General features: G+C 37.6%; 1 protein-coding gene across 1 annotated transcript; it reads right to left on the reverse strand.

Annotated features, from left to right (window-relative positions):
* Positions 1-376: 376 nt before the first annotated feature.
* HDAC2 (histone deacetylase 2) lies at positions 377-26,801 on the reverse strand. The gene is made up of 14 exons (XM_037520259.1): positions 26,462-26,801; positions 18,270-18,382; positions 16,384-16,501; positions 14,413-14,487; positions 13,829-13,967; positions 12,211-12,352; positions 9,628-9,720; positions 9,440-9,548; positions 6,210-6,350; positions 5,866-5,974; positions 5,121-5,251; positions 4,031-4,186; positions 1,278-1,335; positions 377-703 (listed from the first exon to the last, which is right to left on the reverse strand). The coding sequence occupies exons 1-14, from the start codon at positions 26,511-26,513 to the stop codon at positions 673-675; spliced, it is 1,467 nt and encodes a 488-aa protein (XP_037376156.1). The 5' UTR covers positions 26,514-26,801; the 3' UTR covers positions 377-672.
* Positions 26,802-27,256: the final 455 nt, after the last annotated feature.

The raw sequence follows: 27,256 nt of genomic DNA on the forward strand, positions 1-27,256 counted from the left end.
GGGAATCTGGTTTAGTTCAATTGATAAGCCCTCTATCTCAATAGCATAGCTCCCATTACTAATTTTAGAGATAAATTACTAAAAGGAGATGTCAACCTTCACTGATATTGACTGGTAAAACTGTATAGGAAAAGATGGTAAAATTCCTACCACAATAATAATTATTAAAATTACTAATTCTTGAAGAAACAATAAATGGACATCTTTAAAGTTGTAACCAGTGTAACCAGTTGTAACCAGTGACTACTAGTGTATTTTAATTCTACAGAAACTGTCCTATCATTAGCCCCCAAAAATAATTTCATTTGGGAATAAACAGACAAAAGACAAGCCAAGTACAATTTTTTAATAAAGATAATTACAAAAGATGGAAAAATCAGCTCAGAAAGGCCAATTACTTCTTTAATAGATCAGTTTTTTTTGACATAATAACTCACATCAGTTTTAAATACTATCACATAAAGCATGGTGGAGAAAGAAAATTTGCTTCATAATTAGAAAACTCACAATAAAACTTGCCAAGTAAACAAAAACAAAAAGAGCCATTTTGAAAATAAATACAGTCCATGCCATAGTATAAAATGAAGCCAGAAGTCTTCAAAAAAGAAAACATTTTTCTTCCCAATTTTTCTCACTTTTAAATGGTTTCTGAAATTGGTGAGACTCTCAAATTCAAGGGTTGCTGAGCTGTTCTGATTTGGCTCTGTTAAAAGAAGCAACATGAATTATTAAGAATGGTTCAATTTCAGTTTAAAGGCAGACCTATCAATCAGGTCCCATAGGTTTACGCCAAAAAACACGTAAGTTTATAATGCCCTGAGTAAGTTTTTTGAGCACTGACTACTTATCTTTCAAGTGACTTTTTAATCTACTCCAAATTATCCTACAAAGGCTAGCACAAAAATATGTATAGCTAAACACCAACAAGTTTTCTGTTAATGACATCTCAATTGTGCCTTTACTTTAAAATTGTGGTAGTGGTCATTAAGTGTCCACATATAAAAAAGGTAATAGCAAAAAGATCTCAAATTATGCAGAAAGCAAAATGATTTATATTCAATTACAACACTGATTACTGGTCTGCAATTTTTTTAAGTCAAGCTAATGATTAGGAATGACACATTGTCATATATACTCATCAAGATTAAAATTAAGAGATCTCATATATTTACTGATGCTCTTAAGAGTCAGTCTAGTACTTCCCAACACACCCCCCAAGTAAATGTGTTTTTATTTTTACACTATATAAAAATTTCTAGATAATGAATATGATTTACCCTTTGGTATCTGTTTTTTCACCACTATTGTCCTTGGATTTATCTTCTTCCTTAACATCTAAAAACAAAAATTGAGAAGTTACTTAAAACCTAACTTGAGATATAAAATATATATTGAATTATATATCAAAATATACTGTGCTTATTCAAAGATCTTATATATGATCTATTCATGAATTTAATAGCTAAGTTGAGTTTTGTGTTATGTGTTCAATGACAAGAAGTTCAAGGTATCACTGAGTTGACAACAACTTCCTTTTGGAAATTTTGCTTCCTGTTGGACCAGAATTGCACTGGGATAAGCATGGTGAAGAATATGGATGTAAGTAAAGCAGTGTGGGAAGCTCCAAAAAGACTACCACAAGAAGTAACATTTGAGAAACATTCTGATGAGTGAATAGCTTTCAGGTGGAAAGGCAAGATGCCGTTATCTTTAACAAGGGAAAATTTAAAAGGACTTTGAAGCTATAAGGAACAAGCAGTTTGAAAGGAAGAAATGAAAGACTACAGTGGCTGGAGAATACAGTGAAGCAAAGGAGTCCAAAGACACAGCGGAGGCTAAACCCTATTGCTTATGTATCATTAAGTTTTATCCTGCATTTTATAAGTACTAAAAGTACTTAAAAGTACTGCAAGTACTTTACATTTTAATAAAAACTAACAGAACAGTATTAATACTATAAACTCTAAATTGCTATAAAAAACTGGCCTACATGTGCTGAAATTTTTGTTTAAATAAGCAAATTAACCAAAGCTGAGAGGCAAGATACAATGAATTATATTGTTGCTGAGCATTCTACATACACTATAGGGGACTGACCTGACCTCTAAAACATATAAATGTTGACAATATGAACACACAGGACATTTGTTTGAACTTCTGGCTTAATTTTGGATATGTATACCTAGTAACTCAAAGTGCCAAAACATGGTCAATAAGGAAGAAAGAAAATGAATGGCCCAGGGCCTCCCTGGTGGCGCAAGGGGTTAAGCACCGCACTATGAAGCAATCCACGGCCTCTGCAGCACAAGCTCGATCCCCAGCCACCAGGGAGAAACCCACTTGGCGCAGCAGACCTCTCCTGACTTGCCCGCTGCTCCCCTCAGCAATGTAATTCAGTCTGCCTGTTCTGTTCCCCACTCTGTCTCTGGTGAATCTTCTCACACCCCACACCTCTCGCCTATACTCCAGCTCTTGTATGCATAAATAAATCTTTAAAAAAAAAAAAAAAAAAAAAAAACAAACCAGGTGGGCCTCCCCTGGTGGCGCAGCGGTTGAGTGCTGGGCTGCGAAGCTGCCCACAGCCTCGATCCACGGCTGCTGGGTGAGGTTCCCACATGGTGCAACACAGCCTCTCCTGCCATGCCCGCTGCTCTCCTCAGCAATGTATTTCTTCATCAGTCTGCCTGTTCTGTTCCCCGCTCTGGCTCTGGTGAATTCTCTCACCCTCCTGCGCTTCTGACTGTACCCAGTGCTTGTATGTATGTATGTATGTATGTATAAATAAATAAATAAATGAATAAGTCTTTAAAAAAAAAAAAAAAAAAAGGCATCACCAAAAAAGACAGACGAGAATAACAACAGTGAAAGGACACAAAAATAGAAAAATCCTATAGTAATAGCTGAAGTCTTTTTAACCTGCATCATAACTGGAATTTCTGAATGTCAATCAGTACACAAGGGCAAATGGGAGTTATCATTGTAATACACTGGAAGTTAAGAATTATAAAATGGTATCTACAAATGGTAACCTACAGAGAGTGAATACATGAGTAAAAGAACAGAATTTGATGTTTCAGACATGCTGCTGATTCTTAATTTTCTCAAAAAGAACACAGGATAACCAACTCTCATAACTTCAAAGTATAGAGGAAAAGGATGCTGGACCATTATCTTTCTATCAGTTTTCTATATGCTACAGGGTCGAAATGAACAGATCAACCAAAATTTGTGCTCATCTCTATTACTTGCATGCTTATATCCAGTATCCATAAGAGGATGCACCAAGTGCTGAGAATATAGGTATTTAATACACTGTGTTCTCCAGCTGCGAGCAGCTAGCTCAGTCTAGCAGACAGTTACATAAAATGCCATAATGTGGTGGTACAATACAATGTGTTAAGCAAAATGATCAAGGCATGGGTAAATGCTCTGGGGAACTCAACAGTAAGATTTTGGTGGTAAATGCAATAGCCTAAAAGCATGTATTTTCTCAATAGAGGCTGACATAGCACTTTAAGATACCTTAAGTATTATCTCTTCCCTAAGACAGCCACCAAATCCCTTTCTATCTTTTATCAGATTTGACCAAATAATTTTTAAACAAAATCTATTTTCTAAGCTTTTTCAAAATGGTGGAAATAAGTCTAAAGATAATTTATTCTGATCAGATAAACCTTAAGTAGCTAAAAATTTCTTAAACGTTTAGCACTGATTACAAACCACATACGGATTTATAACCATTTTTCCCCCATTATACAATTTATACCACAGTGCAAAGGTCACTACTCTAAATCTATGTCACAAAGACAAGGCAGTAAGATCTCCTACGTTATAAAAGCAAATGTTACTAGCATCTAGCGATAGAAATAAAAAAAAAACTAGGAGCAAAGCACTACATACATGGGGGGGGGGTCATTTACCTAGCACACCCATCTCTCTCCAATATTTGATTTCAAGATCAAGATAATTCCAACACTGCTCATTTTTCAAACTTATAATTAAAACAAATTTACCAAAAGATAAATCTGACCTGCTTTTTTGTCCTCTGTTTCCTTCTTGTCTTCTTCAATTCTAGCTTTCTTCGCTCCTTTCTTATGATCAGCCACATTTCTACGCCCTCCTTCTCCTTCATCCTCAGAATCTGAGAATTCTTCATCACAAGCTATCCGTTTGTCTGATGCTCGAACTGATTGATATAAAGATGTTAATGAAGGTCTGACAAAAATAGTCACAAGTCTTACAACCGTTAGTGCATTCACGCACAAATGAATTAACTGGCTACATGATGTAGACAATAACAGATGCTTAATGATTTTAAGGTTAGAAATGAATGCATGCTTTACTAAATACTTAAGATTTAGCTTTAATTTAGGCAGAAACAATACAAAGAAACATGGGAAACATTTGGGGATCTCCTTGGAAAAATAAACCTAGTGAGAAATTGTGTTTTTCTAATAGGAGTTGGGATAATGTCTTTATCTTAAAATAACTTTGTATTTTAGAGATGAGAGTGGGAATAGACAAATACTGATAATACTAAATATGTTAGTCTGAAAGTCTATAGAATTGCAGCATGCCACTATGGTAAAGATCTAGCAATTATATTAAGTGGGATCATAGGTTATAAAATCACATGAGACATGTCAGAGTCCTGTCCCAGGCCCAGGGGCCTTGGGTGTATTACTTTGAAGTTGGCTGAAATTGCATAACTGAGTTCTAGGTCAATCTCTTGTCTACCTGTTTATATAGACATATAATAGTAAAACTGCTAACCAGTTTAATTTAAATATTTTTGGCAGTAATGTTTAATGTTTAATGTTACCCATTCACTATACTTTGGATAAATGGGATTATTTCCCCAATTTATTCTTAAATATACTTAAGTATGGAAATCTGATGATACAGGGAGTCATGTAAATTGAAATTAAAGACATTCCAATCAAACTTTGAGACATTAGGAAGGTAAATCTAGTAAGATTAAAAAAACGAAAAAAGAATAACAGTGTATTCACGAGAAATGATCCAGTGCTGTTCTTGGTTCACTAAAACCTTCACATTTGTAGTGTTCTTTTAACAAGCCAGAAAAATATAACAGTATATGCATCAAGGCATTATCTTACTAGAAATTCTCTTGTCTGGATCTTCTCCATCTTCATCTCCACTGTCTTCATGAACAGCATCTTCTGGAATAGCTTGCATTTGGACCCCAGGTGCATGAGGTAACATGCGTAAGTTTTCAAACAGACGCTGTCTAAATTACATAGCAAAGTTGTCAGACAAAACTAATTTTCTTTCATGTTCTTCTTAAATGTAATAACAAACAAGGAAAATATTTCATCTCTTCTAGCTTAACCTATGAATTAAAATAACATTTGTTGAACACTGATACTATATAGGTTATTAACCCATTTAATCTTCAAAATTTACAAGGTGGGTACTTTTTCATCCTCCATTTCAATGACGAGGAACTATAAGCACAAAGGCAAAATAACCTGTCAGATGTCACAGAACTAGGGTATGGGAAAAGAGGGGACACAAACCCAGGCCTTTGCACTACAATGTCTATCTTAAATGCTCCCTGGAGATAATGTTCCCTACTTTCATGTAAAGAAACAAAGTACAAAATTTATAGTGCCCCTTTGCAATTTAAAAATCCATTTTAAGCAACAGAAAAAGGGAATATTCATGAATACATGAAACTCATATATTACCATTATCTTAAAAAAAATTAAGGAAATCAATCTAAAGGTTTGAAATGTTTGAAAAACACAAAATATCTGATGTATAAAGTGAAAAATGACCTCTAAAGGCTCCTAAATTTCATAGGTATGAAATGTTTATCAAATCAATTCAATGATGTCTTACTTTATCTTTTCCATATATTCTGGAGTGTTCTGGTTTGTCATATTTGAAGGACTAATGTGCAGTTTGAAGTCTGGTCCAAAATACTCAAAGTAATCATTATATGGCAATTCTATTAAAAATAATGAAATAAAATTGCATATTAAAAGTTCATTCACACAAATTCATGCACAAAATCCAGATTTAAGACAAGAAATATATTCCTAAAGAAAATGTTTAAAAGTAAACACAAATGAATTCATCAACTGACTACTCTATTTATAAGGTTCTGGAATCTAATCATTCAGCCATCATTTATTTCCATATACTGACAGTTCATCCAATATAGAGATCATAAGAACACCTACCATTCGGGATCTCACAATCAAGGGCAACTGCAGTCTCATACGTCCAACATCGAGCAACATTGCGGATTGTGTATCCACCTCCCCCAAGCATCAGCAAAGGTAAATTGAAAGTCTTCACAACTTCTACACACTTAGCATGACCTAAGACAAAGTGTTAGGAACAACTAAATTTACAGGCACGTTATAGCAGTTTGAAAAACTCTTTAATAATACAATTACCCAACTTTTCTTAATATTTAAAAAATGTCATGACTTCCTAGTCAGTCTAAATTTTTTGTCAAACACCTCTCAAAAACATGAGACGTAACTGGCCATTTCAGTAAGTGTCTCTGATAGAAAAGTCAATTATACAACTATATTAAAGATAAAAATATTAATATAACATTTTTATTAACATGAAGATGTTATGTAATAAAGATGGTATGCTCATGTGAGGTTACACAGAGGGGGAAATCAGGCACAATCCAAATTATTTTTTTGTTATGACTTTTCCCTACAAATGGAGAAAATTATGGATGAGTATATAATCACATAAATTGACCCTTCCATTATAAAAAATCCATACCTGGAGATTATTTGGAAAAAATTAAGAGCACAAAGAAAGAACAACCTAAAACTCCATCATTCAAAGATAGTTCTTCAGTATTCCCTTCTAATTCATTCTGAGTGAATTTTGCAAAGTTTAATAATTGGGGGATTTTCCCCATGTAATTGTATATTGTGAGCATTCTCATTTAGTGTTCTTCAAGAGTCCTATGATTTACAGCCCCATTGGTCTTACTTCTGTAACAAAAACATGGGCTTCTTATAATAGATGAAATACGTCTGATTATTTTCAAAAATGAAATAAACAAAATGTTAACTTAGAGACTTCCAAGTAAAAATAACTGGCTAAAAAAAGATGTTACTTTTCCTTCATCAAAAACCTGATAAAAATGTGTATTAAAGAAGTTTTTAAAAGATTCAGAACATGGGCCTCCCCGGTGGCACAGCGGTTGAGCGCTGGGTTGCGAAGCTGCCCGCAGCCTCTGAGGCGCCGGTTCGATCCCCGGCTGCTCCCCAGCCACCGGATGAGGGTCCCACATGGTGCGCAGACCTCCCCTGCCGCCCACTGCTCCCCTCAGCAGTGTACTTTGGTCCTTCTACCTGCTCTGCTCCCCGCTCTGGTGAATTCTCTCACCCTCCTGCACTTCTGACTGTACCCAGTGCATGTATAAACAAACAAACGAATAAATAAATAAAAACACATGCCTCTTAAAAAAAAAAAAAAAAAAGATTCAGAACATGAGAAAACTCAACATTTTAACTGAAAAAGCAACTAACATTTGCACACCTGGGAAATCCAGGACAAAGTCTAGAGTCGTTTAATATTTGGAATTATAAATATTCTTCAGGGGCCTTCCTGGTGGCACAAGGGGTTAAGACACAACCTATGAATAGCTGTCTGCAGCCTCTGCAGCACGAGTTCAGAGTGTGATCCCTGGCAGGCCAGGGAGCAACCCACATGGCGCAGCAGACCTCTCCTGACTCACCCACTACTCCTCCCAGCAGTGTATTTCAGTCAGTCTGCCTGTTCTATTCCCCACTCTGTCACTGGTGAATCCTCTTACCCCCCCTGCACCTCTAGCCTATACCCCCGTTCTTGTATGCATAAATAAATAAATCTTTTAAAAATATATATATTCTTCATGCTTTATAAAACTGAAAGTCTACTATGCAGCTGAAATACAAAGCACATTTCTTAAGAGCAAAAAATGCTGCAGTTTATGATTATGAAAGCTATTGCTTTTAAGTACAAAAGCATTAAAAACTTTCTAGGTTAAGACAGAAAAAGTGACATATAAATATATATTTTAAGAGTACATTAAATAGGACCATGTTTGGAAGATCATATCCATTTTGATTGTTATCAACATAATAAGTTCAATAATATGAAGCTACTGCTTTTTGGGCAATTATTGACCTATTAAGACAGGGAGCAATTAATTCTATATGGTTCAATCTAATAAAGCAATTACTCAATTTTGCCATAATTCTGAAGTTGGCTGGTACATTAGCAATAACACTATAATAGCTCTTAATATTTTGTATTTAATTACCTAATTCTATTTAGGCCAACAGATGTTCTGAAAAAAGTTCTGTTTCAGAATTCTTCTCATCTTAAGAGAATTCAAAGTAGAACACCAACCTATTTCTTTAAGTTCATAAAGTAATCATGTATAATATCCAAAATACTCATTACTGGTCCACATATTAACAAATTATAAGAACTTAATAATGAAATATTAAATTTATTCTTAAAGCCATAATGGTGATATTTTACTTTAGTCTGGACTTCCATCATATGGTGATTTCACAATTCATCACATTTATTTTGTGAGCATTCCTTTTCTCAGAAATTCCCTTGACAATGTACACCACACCAAAATGAGATACAAAATTAAAAAGACAATAGAGGCAAAACAACCAGAGGGGAGTCAATACAACAAAGAAACAGCTTTATTACCTCCTGATACTTCCAAACAGTAACAGGAGAGAAGGCTGTTTGTCAAGGTTAAACAGATAGAAAACTCGATGCATCTGAATAGACAAAGCTACATACACTGACAATGAGTCAAGAAAAAAACGAGAAAAATTAGCAAAATTAAGTTACGTTAATAAAAAAATCAGGTAAGCGAAAAATGTGCTTTAATGTTGTGGGATAACTTGTACACCATGAATACCACAACAAAATTTCTGGTATAAACAACAAATTCAAGTAGGAGCAAATGGGGAGCTATTGGAAGGGTGTGCCTATATTGGGGGCAAAGTGGTCAAAGAAAGCTAAATCCCAAAAAAAAAAAAAAAAAAAAAAAGGCTAAATCCCTCTTCTTCCATAGCAGGGAAATTAATATGCAAGGCTAAAGTAAAATTAAAATAAACATAGTCTGCATGTCATTTGGATATAGAATAAACACTAAAAGAATTACAAAAAACACTGACAACGTCTTGTTTGGGATTACAATAAGTTTTATAAAACTATTCGTACAAATATTTGCCAAAAAAAAAAAAAAAAAAAACAAAACCCTAATTTAATGTAACAAGATTAACTGCACTTGTAAAATACAAAACACATGGTTCTGGTTTTTTGCCTGCAGGCAAAAAAACATTACAATGAAAATGTTTATGCTAAGTTCATAGGGTTTAATAAGAAACATTTTATGGGAAAGATCAACATTTACATTGCTTACCTTTGACTGTCAGATTGAAGCAACCAAGTCTATCACCAGATAGCGAGTCTGCACCACACTGTAACACCACAGCACTAGGTTGATACATCTCCATCACCTTTGAGATGATCTATGTTGAAGACAGCAAATGTTAATGTCTCTAAAAAAATTTTTTTTAATTCAATTTTGATTTTGTAAATAATACTTACAGGCTTAAATATCTGCCCATATGATTCATCGTCTATACCATCTCTCATTGGAAAATTGACAGCATAGTATTTGCCTTTTCCTGCACCAATATCCTAAAATAGTTAAGAAGATCTTAGCGAATATTTCATAATAATGTTTGACATATTTAAAAATATTTTTTAAAGTTAAAAGAGGGACTCCCTGGTGGTGCAAGGGCTTAAGTCTCAGCTAGCATCAGCCACTGCAGCATGAGTTTGATCCCCGGCCAGGGAGCTATCCATGTGGTGCAGCAGATGTCTCCTGTCTCACCCCACTGCTACCCTCAGCAGTATTATTTCAGTAGATATGCCTGTTCTGCTCCCCACTCTTTTCTCTGGTGAATCCTCTCACCACCACTCCATACCTCTGGCCTATACCCCAGCTCTTGTATACATAAATACATAAATCTTAAAAAAAAAAAAAAATGAAAGTTAAAAGACTTGTAACAATCCAGTTGAGTTTATCTTGCAGGCTGAGAAAGAATACAGAATAAGTGCATATAATAATATTTATGGGTTGCTTATAAAACTGCAAAGAATTAATTCCACTTATTCTGTAATAATTATTTTGGGGAGGAAAAAAATTTAACAAAGGCAGTATGAAGTTACATATTATATTAACACAAGAAATGAAGACTAGAATATATAAAAATCTTTATAAGAAAAACTACAGAAAATACATACTCTGAGACAAAGAATCCTGCAGAACAATTAACTTTATAAAGTAGAATTTATCTTGTAGTTCATAACTCGTTAGTTTACTTGTGGTAAAATATTCAGAGTTCCCTAAATTTTTAACAGTAACAGACCAAAGCACTGCAATCTGTTCTTTAGTTGGGTTTGAAACAAATTTGGTTTCTACTTATTGTAATTGTATGTAATTGCTGTTTGTTGTGTTGTTCCACACAAAGAGAAAGTGAAACCCGGATTCCAGCTACATACACAGACCTTAAATACATATATATGCACACACACGTATATCTATATTATGTATGTATGTATGCATATCCCCAGAAGAGAATACAGTAGAGACAATTCTATAAAACAGTGCTTTAACACTGAAGAATTGGGGGCTGGGGGCTGATTCTTACATATTTCAAATCATAATGTATCACTATAAATGAATCTTTAGGATTATTAACCCTTGCAGTAGTTCTTCCTTTATCTCTTGAGTGATCTTTGCTTAAATCCATCTTCAGTTTACTCTTTGATAGTTACTATGATCCAAGTTACAATAAAGAAAGAAAAAAAAGTCAAATTAGGGGCCTCCCTGGTGGCGCAGCAGGTTGAGCGCCGTGCTGTAAAGTAGCCCGCAGCCTCTGCAGCACGAGTACAATTCCTGGCTGGCCAGTAGTACAAATCCTACTATTTTAAGGATCAGACTTTGAAAACCACTTAACTAGAAGAAAAACAACCAAGTGGGGAAAGGTACTGAAGGAATTAACTGGTAAAGAAATGAAAACATGGGCCTCCCCTGCCGCAGCAGTTGAGCACTGGGCTGCGAGGCTGCCTATAGCATCTGCAGCGCCGGTTCGTTCCCCGGCCGCGGGCGAGGGTCCCACAAAAAAAAAAAAAAAAAAAAAAAAAAATGACAACGTAATTTTGCCACTTCAAAGGTAACATAATTTACAAGGAAATAAATCAAGCAACTTACTCCCTACCTACTTACAATTCTTACTGAAAGGGTACCACCTAGTGGTTAAATAAAGTCATTTATTTAAAGAATTTAAAGAATATGGCCATTCTGAACTTTTGGTTGCTAAAATATGCCACAGAATTGAAAAATAACTTTAGTAAAATAGATTAATCTTGAAAGAGAAACATTCCACATAATCCAGGCTGAATTAAAAATGGCTACTTAAATAATCTGAATAAACTTCAACATGCATGTCGTTTGGTTCAAAAAAGTCCAATGAAGCAAAACAAACAAACAAAAAACCCCTTTCATGAAGTCTGTACAGTAAGGATTTGACCAGTGTTTTAAAGTCCATAAACTACAAGAGCAACAAGCAAAAGATAACAAATAAAATGCAAATAAATGCACTTTTCCCTCCTGGGTAAAATAAGCAGACAGGCTTAAGCTATGGTATTTTCTCTCTACCTCCCAAAGGTATAGACAAATTTCAAAAGTCTAAGAAAAAGAGATTAAAATTACACCTATCAAATAAGATCAAACATAAAAGATAGGTAATATAGGAATGCTAAAAAATACCTTTAGTCAATTATTTTATTCCACCAATATTCTTAATTTAACAGCAGTGTAGGTTATCATTAAGTGGATTTGAAAATTCAAACGGAACATCAAGAAAATTGTTTCACTGTTTCATGGATGTTCAAAAATATTTGTTCATGTAAATATATTATTTAGCTGAGCAAAAGAATGCCCTTCAAGGTCTCATTAAATTTTATATTACAGTCAGCAAAAGTGAATTATAACAGATGTTATGGCATATAAAATGACTCAATTCTGCATAAAAGTTTCAAATAAATGATTCAGGAAAATTACTAGTTCAGGTACAAGATTACTAGCATCCTGGGTAAATCTCATAATATTTATTCACTTACCCTCAAGTCTCCCGTACCAGGAAAGTATTCTCCATATTTATGGAATGATACAGTCATTACACGATCTGTTGTATAAAATGCTTCTTCAACACCATCACCATGATGGATATCAATATCAATATATAAGACTCTCTGATGATACCTGAAAATGAAGCCATAATTTTCTGGTAAAGGTTTTAAGATGGAAGAACTGCAATAGAGTCAGGAAACCCATTTTTGAGCTTTTGCAAGTTTAATCCCCCCCTCCCACCCACCCACCCCCACACACACTTTTTTTCTTTTACTTTCAGTCTAAGAGAATATCTGAAGATACAGCTTGAACCTTAGGTCTTTACATCCTCCCTTTACGCATAATCTAGATAAGAATTCATTTAGTATGAAATCAGTCCTATTCTTCATGCTTTTACATATTTCTATATATTAATACAACTGAAGATTACACCATGCTTTAGGATTTTACTGTAAAACATCCCTCTTGTATACCTTCAGTTGACAGTCTATGATCCATACTCCAAATTTGGCCAATGGCCTCTTTTTCTATATTCTTTGAGATAAGAATCATTTTCAAATTTTTAAGTAGCTGAAAATGAAATCAAAGTAAGAATGTTGCAATATGTAAAATTCAAATATCAGTGCAATAAAGTACTATTGAAACATCATTTGTTTGGTCTGTTTTTTCTTCCTCTAAGGCTCCATAATGCAAAGGTGAGTAGTTTTGACAGAAATGACATTCTCATCTGTTTAGTGTTACTTGGAACACTATAAATTGCAGTGACACAGCTATAACTGGAATGAACATCTTAAGAGTCACATCACCACACCACTGACATCTTCATCTTGTTATCAGTACATACCCATGTCAAAAGAAAAACAAGAACAAAGTGAACTTCAAATGTCATGCCTTTAAGGCACAATGAAATGGAGATTATATTACTGGATTTTGTAGCAGAGTACTGTGTTTCTAATATACCGAACCAACATTTGTGTTCAAATAAAAGCTGACATCAGACTAAGCATACATAAGAATAGTCGCAATTCACATGAAAGCAACATTCAGTAAACTTAGGAAACAAAAAGCAGAAATATCTCATCATAGCAAAATCATAATTTATTCACAAAAGTAAAAATAAAGCTGTGAACACACTTAAGTTTCTGAGTGTAATCCCAAATCATTTACGAACACTTAAGTTAAATTGTTTTAGATTCAAAATGCAGTCAAGGATATATTTAAAACTCTTCCAGTAACTTTAACAAGCCATCGTTCTGTGTGGAACCTAGGGAGTTATACTTATTAAATAGTTAAAAAAAAAAAAGTCTCAATAGTTCAATTTTTTGCCTTTAAAAAGTAAAACTTACAAAATATCACAACATAAAACGTTCAGGATTCATGCCATTTTTCATTAATTGAAATTGTCTGAAACTCCCATGTCTCCTCTCTCACCCACTACTCCCTGTAGCAGTGTTCTTCATTGTATTTGCCTGTTCTGCCCCCCACTGTGGTGAATCCTCTCACCCCTACACCCCTGGCATATACCCCAGTTCTTGTATGCATAAATAAATAAAAATAAATTTTTAAAATACCTTTCATTAACAAAAATATCAGTACAAATTAACTTACTTTAGTAATTCAAGGATGGCAAGCACAATATCATTAACATAACAGAATCCTGATGCTTCTGATTTCTTAGCATGATGTAATCCTCCAGCCCAGTTAACAGCCATATCAGTTTGTTGTCGGTTTAACTTCACAGCCCCAGCTAAGAAAGATAGCAGACTATTAAAATGTTTTAAAATAAAAAATGTGTCAAACCAAACAAATGTCCTAAAGGAAAGGGCATGCCATACAGTAGCCAATAATTTAAAATCATTTAAAGGAAAGGAACACTGTCCAAGTCATTAACAGTAGCTTCTCCCCAGAAAAATGTTTTTCTATAGTCGTGATCTGATGGAGGCAGTAACAATGGTAGCCAGGAGTGTCTGTGTGTGTGTCTGTGTGTGCACACACATACTGCGAGCAAAAGTGAAAATACAACAAACTAAAATATAAATTTTTAAAAAATACTGGAATGATTATCATAAGACAAGCGATTACTTTTTTTTGTCAAAATCCACAACCATTAAAATTTTTATTTGAACAAATAATCCAAAAGATACTATCAAGCTTAAATCAATGTTTAAATTTGACTCAGTCATGACACTTACCAACTGAACCACCAGTTGAGAGCTGACAAAACTCAAAGAGTCCATCAAATACTGGACAATCCTCTCCAACATTAACTGCAGAAAATGGATTTCATTAATTTCAATCCATTCTGTGAATAAAGGCAGTTTCTTAACAAAACGTATTTACTACAAATAATTTTTTGGTCCGATACAATCATAAAATATACACCTCATAGCAGCAACACAAAGTTTGCAACTTAAACCTATAATTTATCATTTTATCTAAGAAAGTGTTACATGTGAAATACAACTATCAAATCTTACCAGGATTATTTGTGGGATATTTCTGCTCTATCAACATTGATAGCTGACAAAAAATAAAATGAATTTGCTTTTATTTTAAAATGGATTTTAAATTTCCTATATAGGGGCCTCCTTGGTGGTGCAGGGGTTAAAGACAGCGCTATCAAGCTGTCACCGGCCACTGCAGCATGATCCCTGACCTGCCATGGAGCAACCCACACGGCGCAGCAGACCTCTCCTGCCTTGCCCGCTGCTGCCCTCAGAAGTGTATTTCAGTGGACCTGCCTGTTCTGCCCCCCACTCTGTCTCTGGTGAATCCTCTCACCCCCCACCCCAGCTCTTGTATGCATAAATAAATCAATCTTTAAAAAATAAAAATAAAAAAATTTCCTAGGTATCTCTCCTCAAACATACAAAAATAAATTAGTCAAGACTAAAATATTTGAGTAATTACAAGTGCTTTATGATTCACTTACTTAAAACCTCAAGGTACACAGAACATCCATACTTTTGAAATGTATTTTAAAGGAAATTAAAACACCAACAGCTAGTTGTGTCTGTGCCCATGTTTAATCAGCAGCCTGAAAGATGGTAAGAATTAACTAGATGTATAATAGTTAAGATACAGACAGAAGAGGCAGTTACAGTACACAGATACATGACACATCACTGAACATATAAATTTTTATGTCGTTCCTCAGTATTGAGAGAATGAAGGGGATATACATGTCTATACCCGTTCTCAGCCCCTCCCTACCCCATATATTAATACCCTCTTCCAAAATAAGGGTCATTAATTTATACAACTTCTCACAATCTTATTAATTTATTAGCACTATGGAGACTAAATTTTAGTTTCCTCCTGCTCAGGTACGATAAAAATCTTAATACAATTCAGGATTATGTAAATTTTAAAACAATTGTGTTAATTCATTTGCCCTAGGGCCACCCTTGTCTTCTTAGTCTAAGCTTGATTTTCCCCAACAAAAGAAACTGGGTAATATTTAGCCTATCTATATTACTGCATTTTATTATATCAAATGTGATAAACTATGATAGAAACACATGTAAAGTTCTATGAATATGAGAAGCCTAGCAACTGTATTTATTATCACTGAAACTGTCCTTTTTAAAGATCATCACTGAACTCCAATAAGAACACAGATATAAACTCCAGTATTAAGCTGCAAAAGACACTGTGTTCCAATCATCTTAGGATGACATTTTGTATTCAACCAATCTCTAATAAAATACTTTTTATCTATAAACGAGAACACTATGTAGAAGAGAATCAAAACCTTCAGTAATCACAACAAAAAAGGAGAATAGATTATATCTATTATAGTCCAGATTAACTAAAATACACAAATACAAGAGGAAAGTACACTAAGCTAAGATCAAAGAATAATCATTTTTTTCTAAAGCAGGGAGTGAGGTATCCCTGCCAATCTTCATTTATTCCAAAGTTAACATGGGACCAAAACAATGGCAGACCAATAGCCTCTCTTTGGCAGACCAATAGCCTCCAGGAAGGATTTTTTTTTTTAAGTAGCTTTAGTACTGTTACACTGAATTTCTAAATCAATAAATAATTAAAGTATTATTTTATATAAGGAATACTAGATTTGGATAACCCTAATCATATGCTTCTAAAAATACAAATTTATACTTATCAAACCTATATATATATTTAATATATAAACGTACATCTCTGCATCTGCTTACTATACTCAGACATGTTATCTGGTCTTATTGAACGCAGAAATTTGATGTATTCATCACTGTGGTATTTTGTCATTTCTTCAGCAGTGGCTTTATGGGGCCTCTGTAAAGAAAAATAAATGTCAGAATTGTGGAATTACAACCAATTATATCAGAGTAATCAAATACAAAGCATACAATTTACCATAAACAGTTTTCTCAAAAGAACTAGGTTTGCAGGAACAAAATAGGTAAATTTCCAAACTAATCCAAATTTATGTGTTTTAGGAAATAGCTATTAATGGCAAAGTCCAAAGTTAATTCCATTCCTTTAAAAGCATCAGACAGGGCCTCCCTGGTGGCGCAGCGGTTGAGCACTGGGTTGCGAAGCTGCCCGCAGCCTCTGCAGCGCCGGTTCGATCCCCGGCTGCTCCCCGGCCACCAGAGGAGGGTCCCACATGGCGCGCAGACCTCTCCTGCCGCCCGCTGCTCCCCTCAGCATTGTCCTTCGGTCCTTCTGCCTGCTCTGCTCCCCACTCTGGCTCTGGTGAATTCTCTCACCCTCCCGCGCTTCTGACTGTACCCAGTGCATGTATAAACAAAACAAACAAACAAATAAATAAATAAAAACATGCCTCCATTTAAAAAAAAAAAAAAAAAAAAGGCATCAGGCAGACAAGCTTTTAAAACAAACTAGATAATTAATCTTCATGAATTATCCAAATTTATTTATGGGTTTCACCATTAGAAGACATTTACCTAAACAAGATTTAAAATCTTAATGATTTCATTTTGCAACTTTCTACATTAGAAAATCAACACACTACAATTTCACACACTGATTTTATTGGAAATACTTTCATAAAGTCAAACACACGTTCTAAAACTCTTCTCTCATTTTCCAACATAAATCTTCAGCTCTACCCTCCAGAGAATTCATCAGTGACCTACCAGTTATTCACATAAGTCTTTGTCCATAATCTCTTCCTCTTCTTTTGCCACCCTTAACCATTTTTGCTTCAAAAAGCTCCATTTCACTTATGAAATACTTATTCCAGCCTTCCTGACTGAAAGTCTTACCCAACATCTCTAATTGTCTGTATTTATTTGTGAGAAAATGACTGGTATATATTGCCAAACATTGTTGATTGCTTCAAATCTTTCTAGTACCCCTGATGGGTGGGAGTTACTGTATCTTGTATTTGTTTGTATATACTCCCATCTTTATCTACAGAAACATTTAAGGCAGTTGTATACAGTATGTTTATGTTGTATCTTATTTATACTCTAACCACTACCAGTATTCCATGTATCTATATTGTTTTCTACATAAATCCTCAGTAACAGTCCCAGGTCAACTCTTCAGCAGCAGTGACATGTCAACAATTATTGTAACAAAAATATTTAGTTTGCTCACCTAGAGTAAAATGTGAATACCTGTTACAGGGGGAACTTTTTAAAATGACTGAAGAGTTAAAGAAGCTACAAAACAAGACACTCCCATTTTCTTCCAGATATTTTCATCTGCTTAATGCCCTCCAAGTAGAATAAAAAAAGTTTCAAAGTAGTAGTTTTAAAAAAAAAAAAATCAGGGCCTCCACAGGGCGCAGCGGTTGAGCGCTGGGTTGCGAAGCTGCCCGCAGCCTCTGCAGCGCGGTTTGAAACCCAGCCACCAGGTGAGGGTCCCACATGGTGCACAGACCTCTTGTGCCGTCCACTGCTCCCCTCAGCAGTGTATTTCGTCACTCTGCCTGTTCTGCTCTCCACTCTGGCTCTGGTGAATTCTCTCACCCTCCCGTGTACCCAGTGCTTGTATAAATAAATAAATAAATCTTAAAAAAAATTAATTAAAAAAAAATCAATGCTGAATATTTACCAAAAGGTATACTTACATATATTTCCATTTTTCTATATAAGCCATAATTTAGCAGCAAGTTATGAGTCATGCGGATTCTATGCGGTTTCATGGGATGACCTTGTCCATAATAATAATTTCCAATATCACCTAAAGTAGAAAAGAGACAAAGTGAACAACAGACAAGAGGATCTTCATTTATTATCTAAATTTATTTATGGGTTTCACCATTAGAAGACATTTACCTAAACAATATTTAAAATACGGATTTCGTTTTGCAACTTCCGACATTAGGAAATCAACACACTATGCAATTTTACACACCGATGATTCCATTTTTCAAGGTAAGAAGGTCATTTTGTCTCACTATTCCTATTTTTTCATTAACACCTTATACCCGATCATCTTAGAAAGTATACCTAAGATTTATTTTTAAACAAACACATAGCATCCAAATCATAGATCTTCATCTACCAAAATTTCAATAATTTAAGTAGGTAATGCTCCAGTGTATCTATAATAGAAAGTGATATTAAATAAGTCTCTTAAATATATATACTGCTTCTCTAATACAATGTAATGGACACTTTTTGTAAGTCTTTATTATATTAGAAATTACTTATAGTACTATTCTAAACTTTAAAACAAGCGTTTTCCAAATCTTTAAAGACAGTAAGCTAATCCTTCTGGCTTGAAGGCAATCATTTCAACATGGGTTTATATAATACAAGATAGGGTAAAAGAGTGTCATGTACCCACCCTTCAATATCAAATATTTAAAAATTCTGCTTAAATACATACTTATTTAATGGAAACTGAGAACTCAAAAACTTCTATGTCTCTCTTACACATACTCAATCATAATCTAGGATCAATGTTCAATTTTGTAACATTCCTGTCTTCTACTATACTACTACCACTTCTATTTGGTTTTGTTGGTATCTCATGTCTGAATTCCTTAACTCATTGTTTTCAATATAAGCTTTCTTCTGCAAAACTGTTCACATACACAAGATCACTCAATGGAAAAACCACCTTTCTCAGACAATACAAACAGGTTATGGGGATATAAACCACCTGCCATAAAGTTCTCCCTAAATGGTGGTAGAACATACAGTTCCGCAGCGAGGTCTCAGTATTTCTTAGATACCGAAAGCCCTGACAAAGCATCATGTACCCAAGTTTACATAAGGAACATTATTTCTATGTTATCACTATCAAAGGACATCATGAAATAATAATAATAAATTAATCTCCATATAGCTTCTATCTGCCTCTGTATAAGAATTGCCAAGACGAAATGTCTCTACCATCTATTATATCCAATACTCTAGTTATGGACATACTAAGTACCCAAGAGAAAGTCACCAATAACTTAATAATGGGGAAGACCCCACTACAAAAGAGAGTTCAGTTGTCATTTCTCAGCAAAGATTATTAAAAATAAATAAGTCTCGTAGCTAGCTAGTGTTTATTGAGGGCTTACCAGGAGGCACTATTATAAGAACTTCTCACGTATTACCTATTAATCTTCTCAACCCTATGATATAGTCTTCTCATTATTCCTATTTTATAACAGTGAAAAAGAACAAAATGCAAACAAGTCAGCTAATTGCCAAATTCAAATTCGGGCAGGGGAAGTCAGACAATATTCTTAAGTAAAAGCTACTGGGAGAGCAATGGCACTTACAGCCACAGAAGGAAACGGCAAAGGGGGCTGACAAGACATCATTGTTAATATGATATACAAAACATAAAAACACCTATCTTATCCATCTAAGTAACCAGTATTTTAACCCATTAGGCAGTCAAGTTTCATATGAATATATACAGTTTACAAATAATTTCTAACTAAAGAGTCCAGTCCACCAAGAATATGAATGCAACCCAAATGACTCATGTCCACAAAGGGAGTCAATCTACAGGTAAATTGCTAATTAGGTTTATCAAGAATTCTTCCAAAATGTATAAAAACATCTTCAACTTTTCCCTGCTTAATCCCTTGTCAAAATTCTTTAGATGGCTGCTTTGTAATCACCCATTCTTTAATAAAGACAGAATGCCTGTCTTTTCTTGGTTTTAAGAATATGGATTTATTAATTCACCTTACTTAAATGGGCAGTAATATGATTTGGGCATTCTAAATTATTACTCTGGTTTTCATCAAAATGCTTAAAATGGGGCCTCCCCGGTGGCGCAGCAGTTGAGCGCTGGGCTGCCTGCAGCCTCTGCAGCGCCAGTTCGATCCCTAGCCTCCAGAGGGTCCCATATGGCGTGCAGACCTCTCCTGCCGTGCCTGCTACTCCCCTCAGCAGAGTGTTTCGTCAGTCTGCCTGTTCCGTTCCCCACTCTGGCTCTGGTGAATTCTCTCACCCTCCCGCGCTTCTGACTGTACCCAGTGCTTGTATAAATAAATAAATAAATAAATAAATCTTTTTAAAAAATGCTTAAAAATGCTTTTTTTTTTTAAATTTTTTTTAGAGGCATGTTTTTATTTATTTATTTATTTACTTGTTCATTTATTTTGTTTATACATGCACTGGGTACAGTCAGAAGCGCGGGAGGGTGAGAGAATTCACCAGAGCCAGAGCGGGGAGCAGAGCAGGCAGAAGGACCGAAGTACACTGCTGAGGGGAGCAGCGGGCGGCAGGAGAGGTCTGCGCGCCACGTGGGACCCTCCTCCAGTGGCCTGGGAGCAGCCGGGGATCGAACAGGCACCCCAGAGGTCGCGGGCAGCTTCGCAACCCAGCGCTCAACCGCTGTGCCACCAGGGAGGCCCTAAAAATGCTTTTAACAATGAAGTAAGCATCAGAAAAGTCAGCTCAAGGTAGTTACTTGTTTTGTTCTTAAAGATTTTTATTTATGCATATAAAATCTGTGGTGTAGGCCAGACAGAGAATTCACCAGAGACAGAGTGGAGAGCAGAACAGGCAGATCTACTGAAATACACTGCTGAGGGGAGCAGCAGGTGAGACAGGATAAGTCTGCTGTGCCTTGTGGGTTAGTTCCCTTGTCGGGTTTGAAGTCATGACATGCTGCAGTGGCTAGTGATAGCTTGATAGCGCTGAAACTAACCCCTGCACCACCAGGGAGGCCCTCAAAGTAGTTATTTGAATATAACAAACGATGTCAATGTGAAGAAATTACCAAAAAGAATTAAGTAATCTACAAAATTTTAGAAATTGATGTCAAGAAGCTTTTCAGAATATAATTGCCTACTAAGGTCTACAATCGTTTATCCAAAGTTCTTGTGACTAGAGGTATTTCACATTCTATAAATGTAACATATTACATCAACCATTTATATATATGTGATATCCTGTAGTCTGGAGCAGTATTTTATCAAACAATACTATTTCTGCAGCAAAAACAAAACAAAACAAAAAAAACGTGTGAATATTCACAATAAGTGAATCATAAATACCAACCCAATACCCAATAGCCATCCTTGATAAAACACGATGATTCTCGGCTTCCATAACAGCAGTTTCCTGGATTTTACTTCTACGCCATAATCATTCTTCAAACAACCTTTGAGCCTCATAAGTTCACTTGCTCTTCAAATTTAACAAAGAGAAAAACCTACCATGTGCAGGCACTGTATGAGGTCTTGGATAAGTCAATGAGGAAAGAATGCTGCCCTCTACTCTCAGCAATGTTTTTTATCTGACTGCTCAATCCAGAAATTTAGAATTCATCCTTTATTCTGTAGCCATCACCCAGTACCAATTTCATTTCCAACCCATCAATGAATTCTACTGGTTTCATTCCCCAAACTTTTCTTAAGTGTGCCCATTTCTATCAGCCACAACTATTTCATTTTATGTGGACTAATAAAAATTTTATTCTTGCTTTCAGTCTTACATGCTACCACTTTTTAACCTCCATTTCTTCCACTTACCAGAGTTTTACTTAAAAACCATCAATGGATTTCCACTCCTTGAAGAGCCCAAATCTATTGCCACAAAGCTTTGTATGGTATGGCCCTCTATTATCTGGCCTGGCACCCCACAGTTCCCTTGTCTTCCATCCATGTCTTTTTTTGTTAAGTATACCTAGTCCTTTCTAATACCTGGCTTTTGCAGGTTACAATGCCTTTAGTAGGAAAACTACTTTTTTTTTTTCAGATTTATTTTTTATTTTTATTTACTTATCTATTTAATTTATTTATACAAGCACTGGGTACAGTCAGAAGCGCGGGAGGGTGAGAGAATTCACCAGAGCCAGAGCGGGGAGCAGAGCAGGCAGAATGATGAAGCACACTGCTGAGGGGAGCAGAGGGCGGCAGGAGAGGTCTGCGCGCCATGTGGGACCCTCCTCTGGTGGCCGGGGAGCAGCCGGGGATTGAACCGGCGCTGCAGAGGCTGCTGGCAGTTTCGCAACCCAGCTCTCAACCGCTGCGCCACTGGGGAGGCCCAGGAAAACTATTTTTAAGGCTGGTCCATTCTCTTCCTTCAGACCCTTCCTTGTTTGATTACTTTACAAATAAACCTCGCTAGTCTAAGTCTTGTATTTCCTTCTGAGGACCTAAATACTCTCCCACCTATCTGGCACACACTAGGGACTTAAAGCCCATTTGATGTTTTTGAATCCAAAGCTGCCTTCTTAAATAAGAATTAGCCAGCTGCTACTGAAATAGAGGATTAACACTTATTAATCAGTATAAACATCCTTATACACAAACCTTTAAACCTAGTCTCATCCATGTGCTAATGGTATCATCACTCGCTAGGAAATTAAGTCCCTTTCCCCCATTCAAATTGTTTCCTTTAAGGATTTGTCAACAAAATCATTTAAAGTTCTTATTAAAAGAAATAATTACTACTACCTTTTCTCTGTAACAAAGGAAATAGTTCCACTCTTTTGTCACCAAAGGGGTGAGGGGGGAGAACCTCTTTTAAGGACCAGGTGTTGTCATCGCCTTAGACATTAAAACTATAGAATCAATGTGGAAAAGGTTAAGTGCTAGACTGAGTCAAAAAAGGGATACAAATCTATTTCATCTGTAAAATAGACAAAATGCCACTTATCCTACCCATCTGTAACTCAAGAGTGACTATAAGAATTCGGAAAAATGTTATTTATATCCATAAAAATACATGGTGTTAATCATTAAATGTCAACATTTTTAAAGCCCTTTGTTTAAATGGTGGAGATAAAGATGTAACTAAAATCTTTCTAGATAAAGCATAAAAAATGTGTGTATTGTAAACAGATCCAATAGCCTGGTTTGCTAATTACACCGAAGTACAGAAATGATATTTTAAAGGCAGAAGGGAGCTCAGTGACTAGCTAAATCATTTTTATTGTTTATTGATAATCTTGCAGAATATACACAAAATTAACAAGATTTAGGAACAAGTTGAAAACTTTGAAGCATTAGTCAATAGGTACAGTAAAAAGAACTTTGACTTTCCCTCAAAGGATTAAGGATACCTCATCCAATAGTGTCTTGAAGACTCACTTGTTACCAGCATTCCAGTGATCTAAAGGGTGTGATAATAGACTGTAAAGTATACACAGATACACAGAGAAATACCCATGTCTTTTAGAGAAATACCTATGTCTTTTAGAAATCCTTTCCATTTAGGAGACAGTCTCTCTGTGTTACGCCCAAGAGGCTCAGATTTTGCCTAATGGCTCCAATAAACCTAAAAGTTAGCATATTCTTATGGTTATAAATACTTCCTACTTGACTCTTTATCCTTCTTCCTTCTACATCCCTTAACAAGATCAGTTAATTTAATTTAGGTGGGCAGATCATTCAGGCTCTATTACTATTGATAATACCAACTCCCAATCCAATCCATGTATGAAATTCTTTGATGCAAAAGCTGCTTTAGTTGCAACCTTTTTTTTCACAAAGAAAAAAATACTATTGCCTCCTTTGTAAGTTTACAAAATAGGGTTTTTGGGGATAATGGAACCAAGCTTTTGGAATTAATTATACAGAGCTCAGCATACTATCATATATTATTATTAGTTCAATACTAACCCAATTGAAAAAATTTCTGCGAAGTATTTTATTACCCACCCCCAAACCCAAAGAATATTCCCATGTCAGTAAATAAAAATTCTACTCTAAAAGAGTAATAAACAAAATACAGATAACCTAACCAGAGATTTCCAACATTCAATTATGTACCTGTTGTTGGCTATCAGGTAAAGTAGTGAATGGCCTACAAAAAAGTATTAAGTCACAACCATGACATTTGAACAATTCCACTTTTCCACTCTATCAAACCTGCTTCCTGCTCTTGGAACACAATGCTTGCTCCCATTCCCGCAACACAGGCTCATCGTAAATGAGCCCAGGAACAAATAGCTGTTCATAAAACTGCTACTTAAGTGTACCTTTTGGATCTACAGAGTTCAATCTGGTGACAAGTCACAAACTGCTTAATTCATCAGAGCCTACCATTGTCAACTAACAGCTGCAATAGAGCTTCAGCACCAGTTTCCCCAGCCTTTGAAAAACCTTTCTCCTTTATCCCAAACCCTGACAAGAACAAATCTCTAAATCTTAAAAAGTTTAGCTCAAAAAACTAACAGTTATTTAATTTCCAATTTTATCAAGGAGTGAGGGGTAAGGGTTTGCTGTGACCCAAAATGTGCATGAATCTTAAGAATAAACTTTAAAAATGGTAACTCTGATCTCCAGTATGACACGTATGTGGTCCCCTCAAAAAAATCGGAAAAACTAGGACTTAGTACTGCTATCAAACAATTTAAATTTTTTCTCTAAGATAATTAGATTTTTCACAAATGACAGTTATTTTATATAAACAGGCATTAAACGATTTATCCTTGCTAACTGAAAAGACATGGTATGGCCATTTTCAAATTAAAGTTAGATATATTCTGACCTAGTCCTCTAAGGCCTTTCCACTTCTAAGATTTTCTGATTTATAATATACCGATTGGAAGGAACAATTTCCAAAATTTGGATTGCTTCAAACAAATCAGAGAGGACTTTCAGATACATTGAGTCTTGGTTACAAGTTAAAATTCCGTATGCGGGGAGGGGAGTACTCTGCTAGAAACTACCAAGTTAACGTCGTTGTGAAATCTGCAAAGCAGGTTTCTAACCTAGTTAATTTAGACTGGCACAGGAAACCAGGATGCAGCGATTTAATGTTACTGCTCAAACTGCTAATTAAATCTCCAAGATGAAGTATCTGAATTCACTGTTCCATCAGCGCAAGTTCATTGAGCCCCTCTGCACCACTCCTCCAAAGTTTTCCTACACTAGCTAGCACTCCAGCACCTAGAAACCACCTTCGCAAGCAAGATGCCTAACACTCTCCCCTAAACCTCCAAAGCAGGGTGTATTTCCTGACCGAACAAAGAGCAACAAAGAAGTGGGTGGTAACCACCGCTCCGAGGCAAGCCAGGACCCATCGAGTCAGAGGCACAGCCCGGGCACTAACAGCTCCGCACTTCGCCACCGCCGCCTCAATTCCCGCAAAGGCTGCACCTCAAACTGGAAAACCCTCATTTTTAGGGAGGAAGTGAAGCTTTTTCATTTGAATCCTGAGCCAGTGGCGCCCCGAGAACCCAGCCAACGAACAAAGGGGCGGGATGGAGCCCACGCAGAACCGCGGCGAGCACGCGCACCCCGCCGGCCGCGGCAGCCCCCAGCGGCCGCCCCTCCAGCACCCGCCGAGGCCGGGGGGTCCGAGGTGAGGCTGGCGGCGGCGGAGGCGAGGGAAGCCGCCCCGGCCGGCAGAGTCGCAGGGGGAGGGAGGGGGCGGGCAGGGAGCCGGAGGGGCGGAGCTTCCGCGGCCGCCGGGCTTTGTGTGCAGCCCGGGCCGGGGTAGATATTTTGACCCGTGGGGGGGGGAAGGGGTCCGATGCGGGGCACCCGGGAGGGGGCCCCCCCAAATCTCAGCTCCTACGAGTGGCGGGCGAGAGAACCCCCAGAGGGGGCCGTCCCCCTCGCCGCTGGTAGGAAGCCAGGGTAGGCCGGCGCCGTCCCAGAGGCGGCCACCTTCGGGGCGGCGGACCGCACCGCGAGAGGGGGACAGGAGGGACAGCGGGGCGCCCCCGGGGGCCCGTCGCAGGGGCGGCCGCGGCGGAGGGTCGCTCCCTGACGGCGTCGGGTCGGGAACGGGTTAAGACGCCGCCAAACGTCGGTCCCTCCTACTTCCCACCCCTCAGCCCCGGCGCCCACTCGCGCCCGCCGCCGCGGAGCCCCGCGCCCGGCCCGCCCGCCCGCCCGGCCCTCACCGTCGTAGTAGTAGCAGACTTTCTTCTTGCCGCCTCCCTGACTGTACGCCATGGGCTCCCCGGCCACCGCCGCCTCCCGGCTGCGGCTCCTCCTCCTGCTGAAGCTGCCGCCGCGGCTCGGCACGGGGAGAGAAGGGCTGGGGCGAAGGTGCGGCTGGCAGTCCCGCGGGGAAGAGCCGGCCGGAGGGAGGACAGGAGGGGGCGCCGGGAAGGCTCGGTACCGCCCGGCCGAGGGGCCGAGAGCGCGGAGCGGGGGGTGGCAGCGGCGCCAACTCGCGACACTGGGGAGGGGGAGGGGGCAGCCAAACCACCTCCGGAGGCCGGGGGGAGGTGGGGCGCTTCCACTCTGGCCTCACGGGGGGGGGAAGGTGTACGGTGCGAGAAAGAGCGCTCTTCACTTCCCGGAGCAGGAAGTATCTTGGTGGCCGACAGGTTGTAATGAAGATCACTAAAGAATTCGTGTGGTTCTCAAACAGGGTGAGCTTTCGTTCCGTAGTTAAATTGAGGGACCGTGGACTCAGGGGGACGTTTCCCCCTTCGAATCCTGGCATAATGGTTGCACCTACCCCGAGCATGCGCAGGAGGTGCCTCGCCAACCGTAGCCTTGGCCGCCTAGACCCCCTCCGCCTTGTCCTACGCTGCTCCCCTCCCCCACTGTCGCGAAGCTCCCGCCCAAGCCCGACCGCGTGCCGCGGGCTGGGGAGATGCCGGTCTTGAACCCCATCCGGCTCGCACGAACCCATCAGTCTGCAGCACACCTACCCCTCTGTCGGGTTGCTTCGGTTTTAGCGTTTA

The sequence above is a fragment of the Talpa occidentalis genome, unplaced genomic scaffold (assembly GCF_014898055.3).
Source record: "Talpa occidentalis isolate TD23 unplaced genomic scaffold, MPIMG_talOcc4v2.1 talOcc4.2, whole genome shotgun sequence".
Taxonomy (NCBI): domain Eukaryota; kingdom Metazoa; phylum Chordata; class Mammalia; order Eulipotyphla; family Talpidae; genus Talpa; species Talpa occidentalis.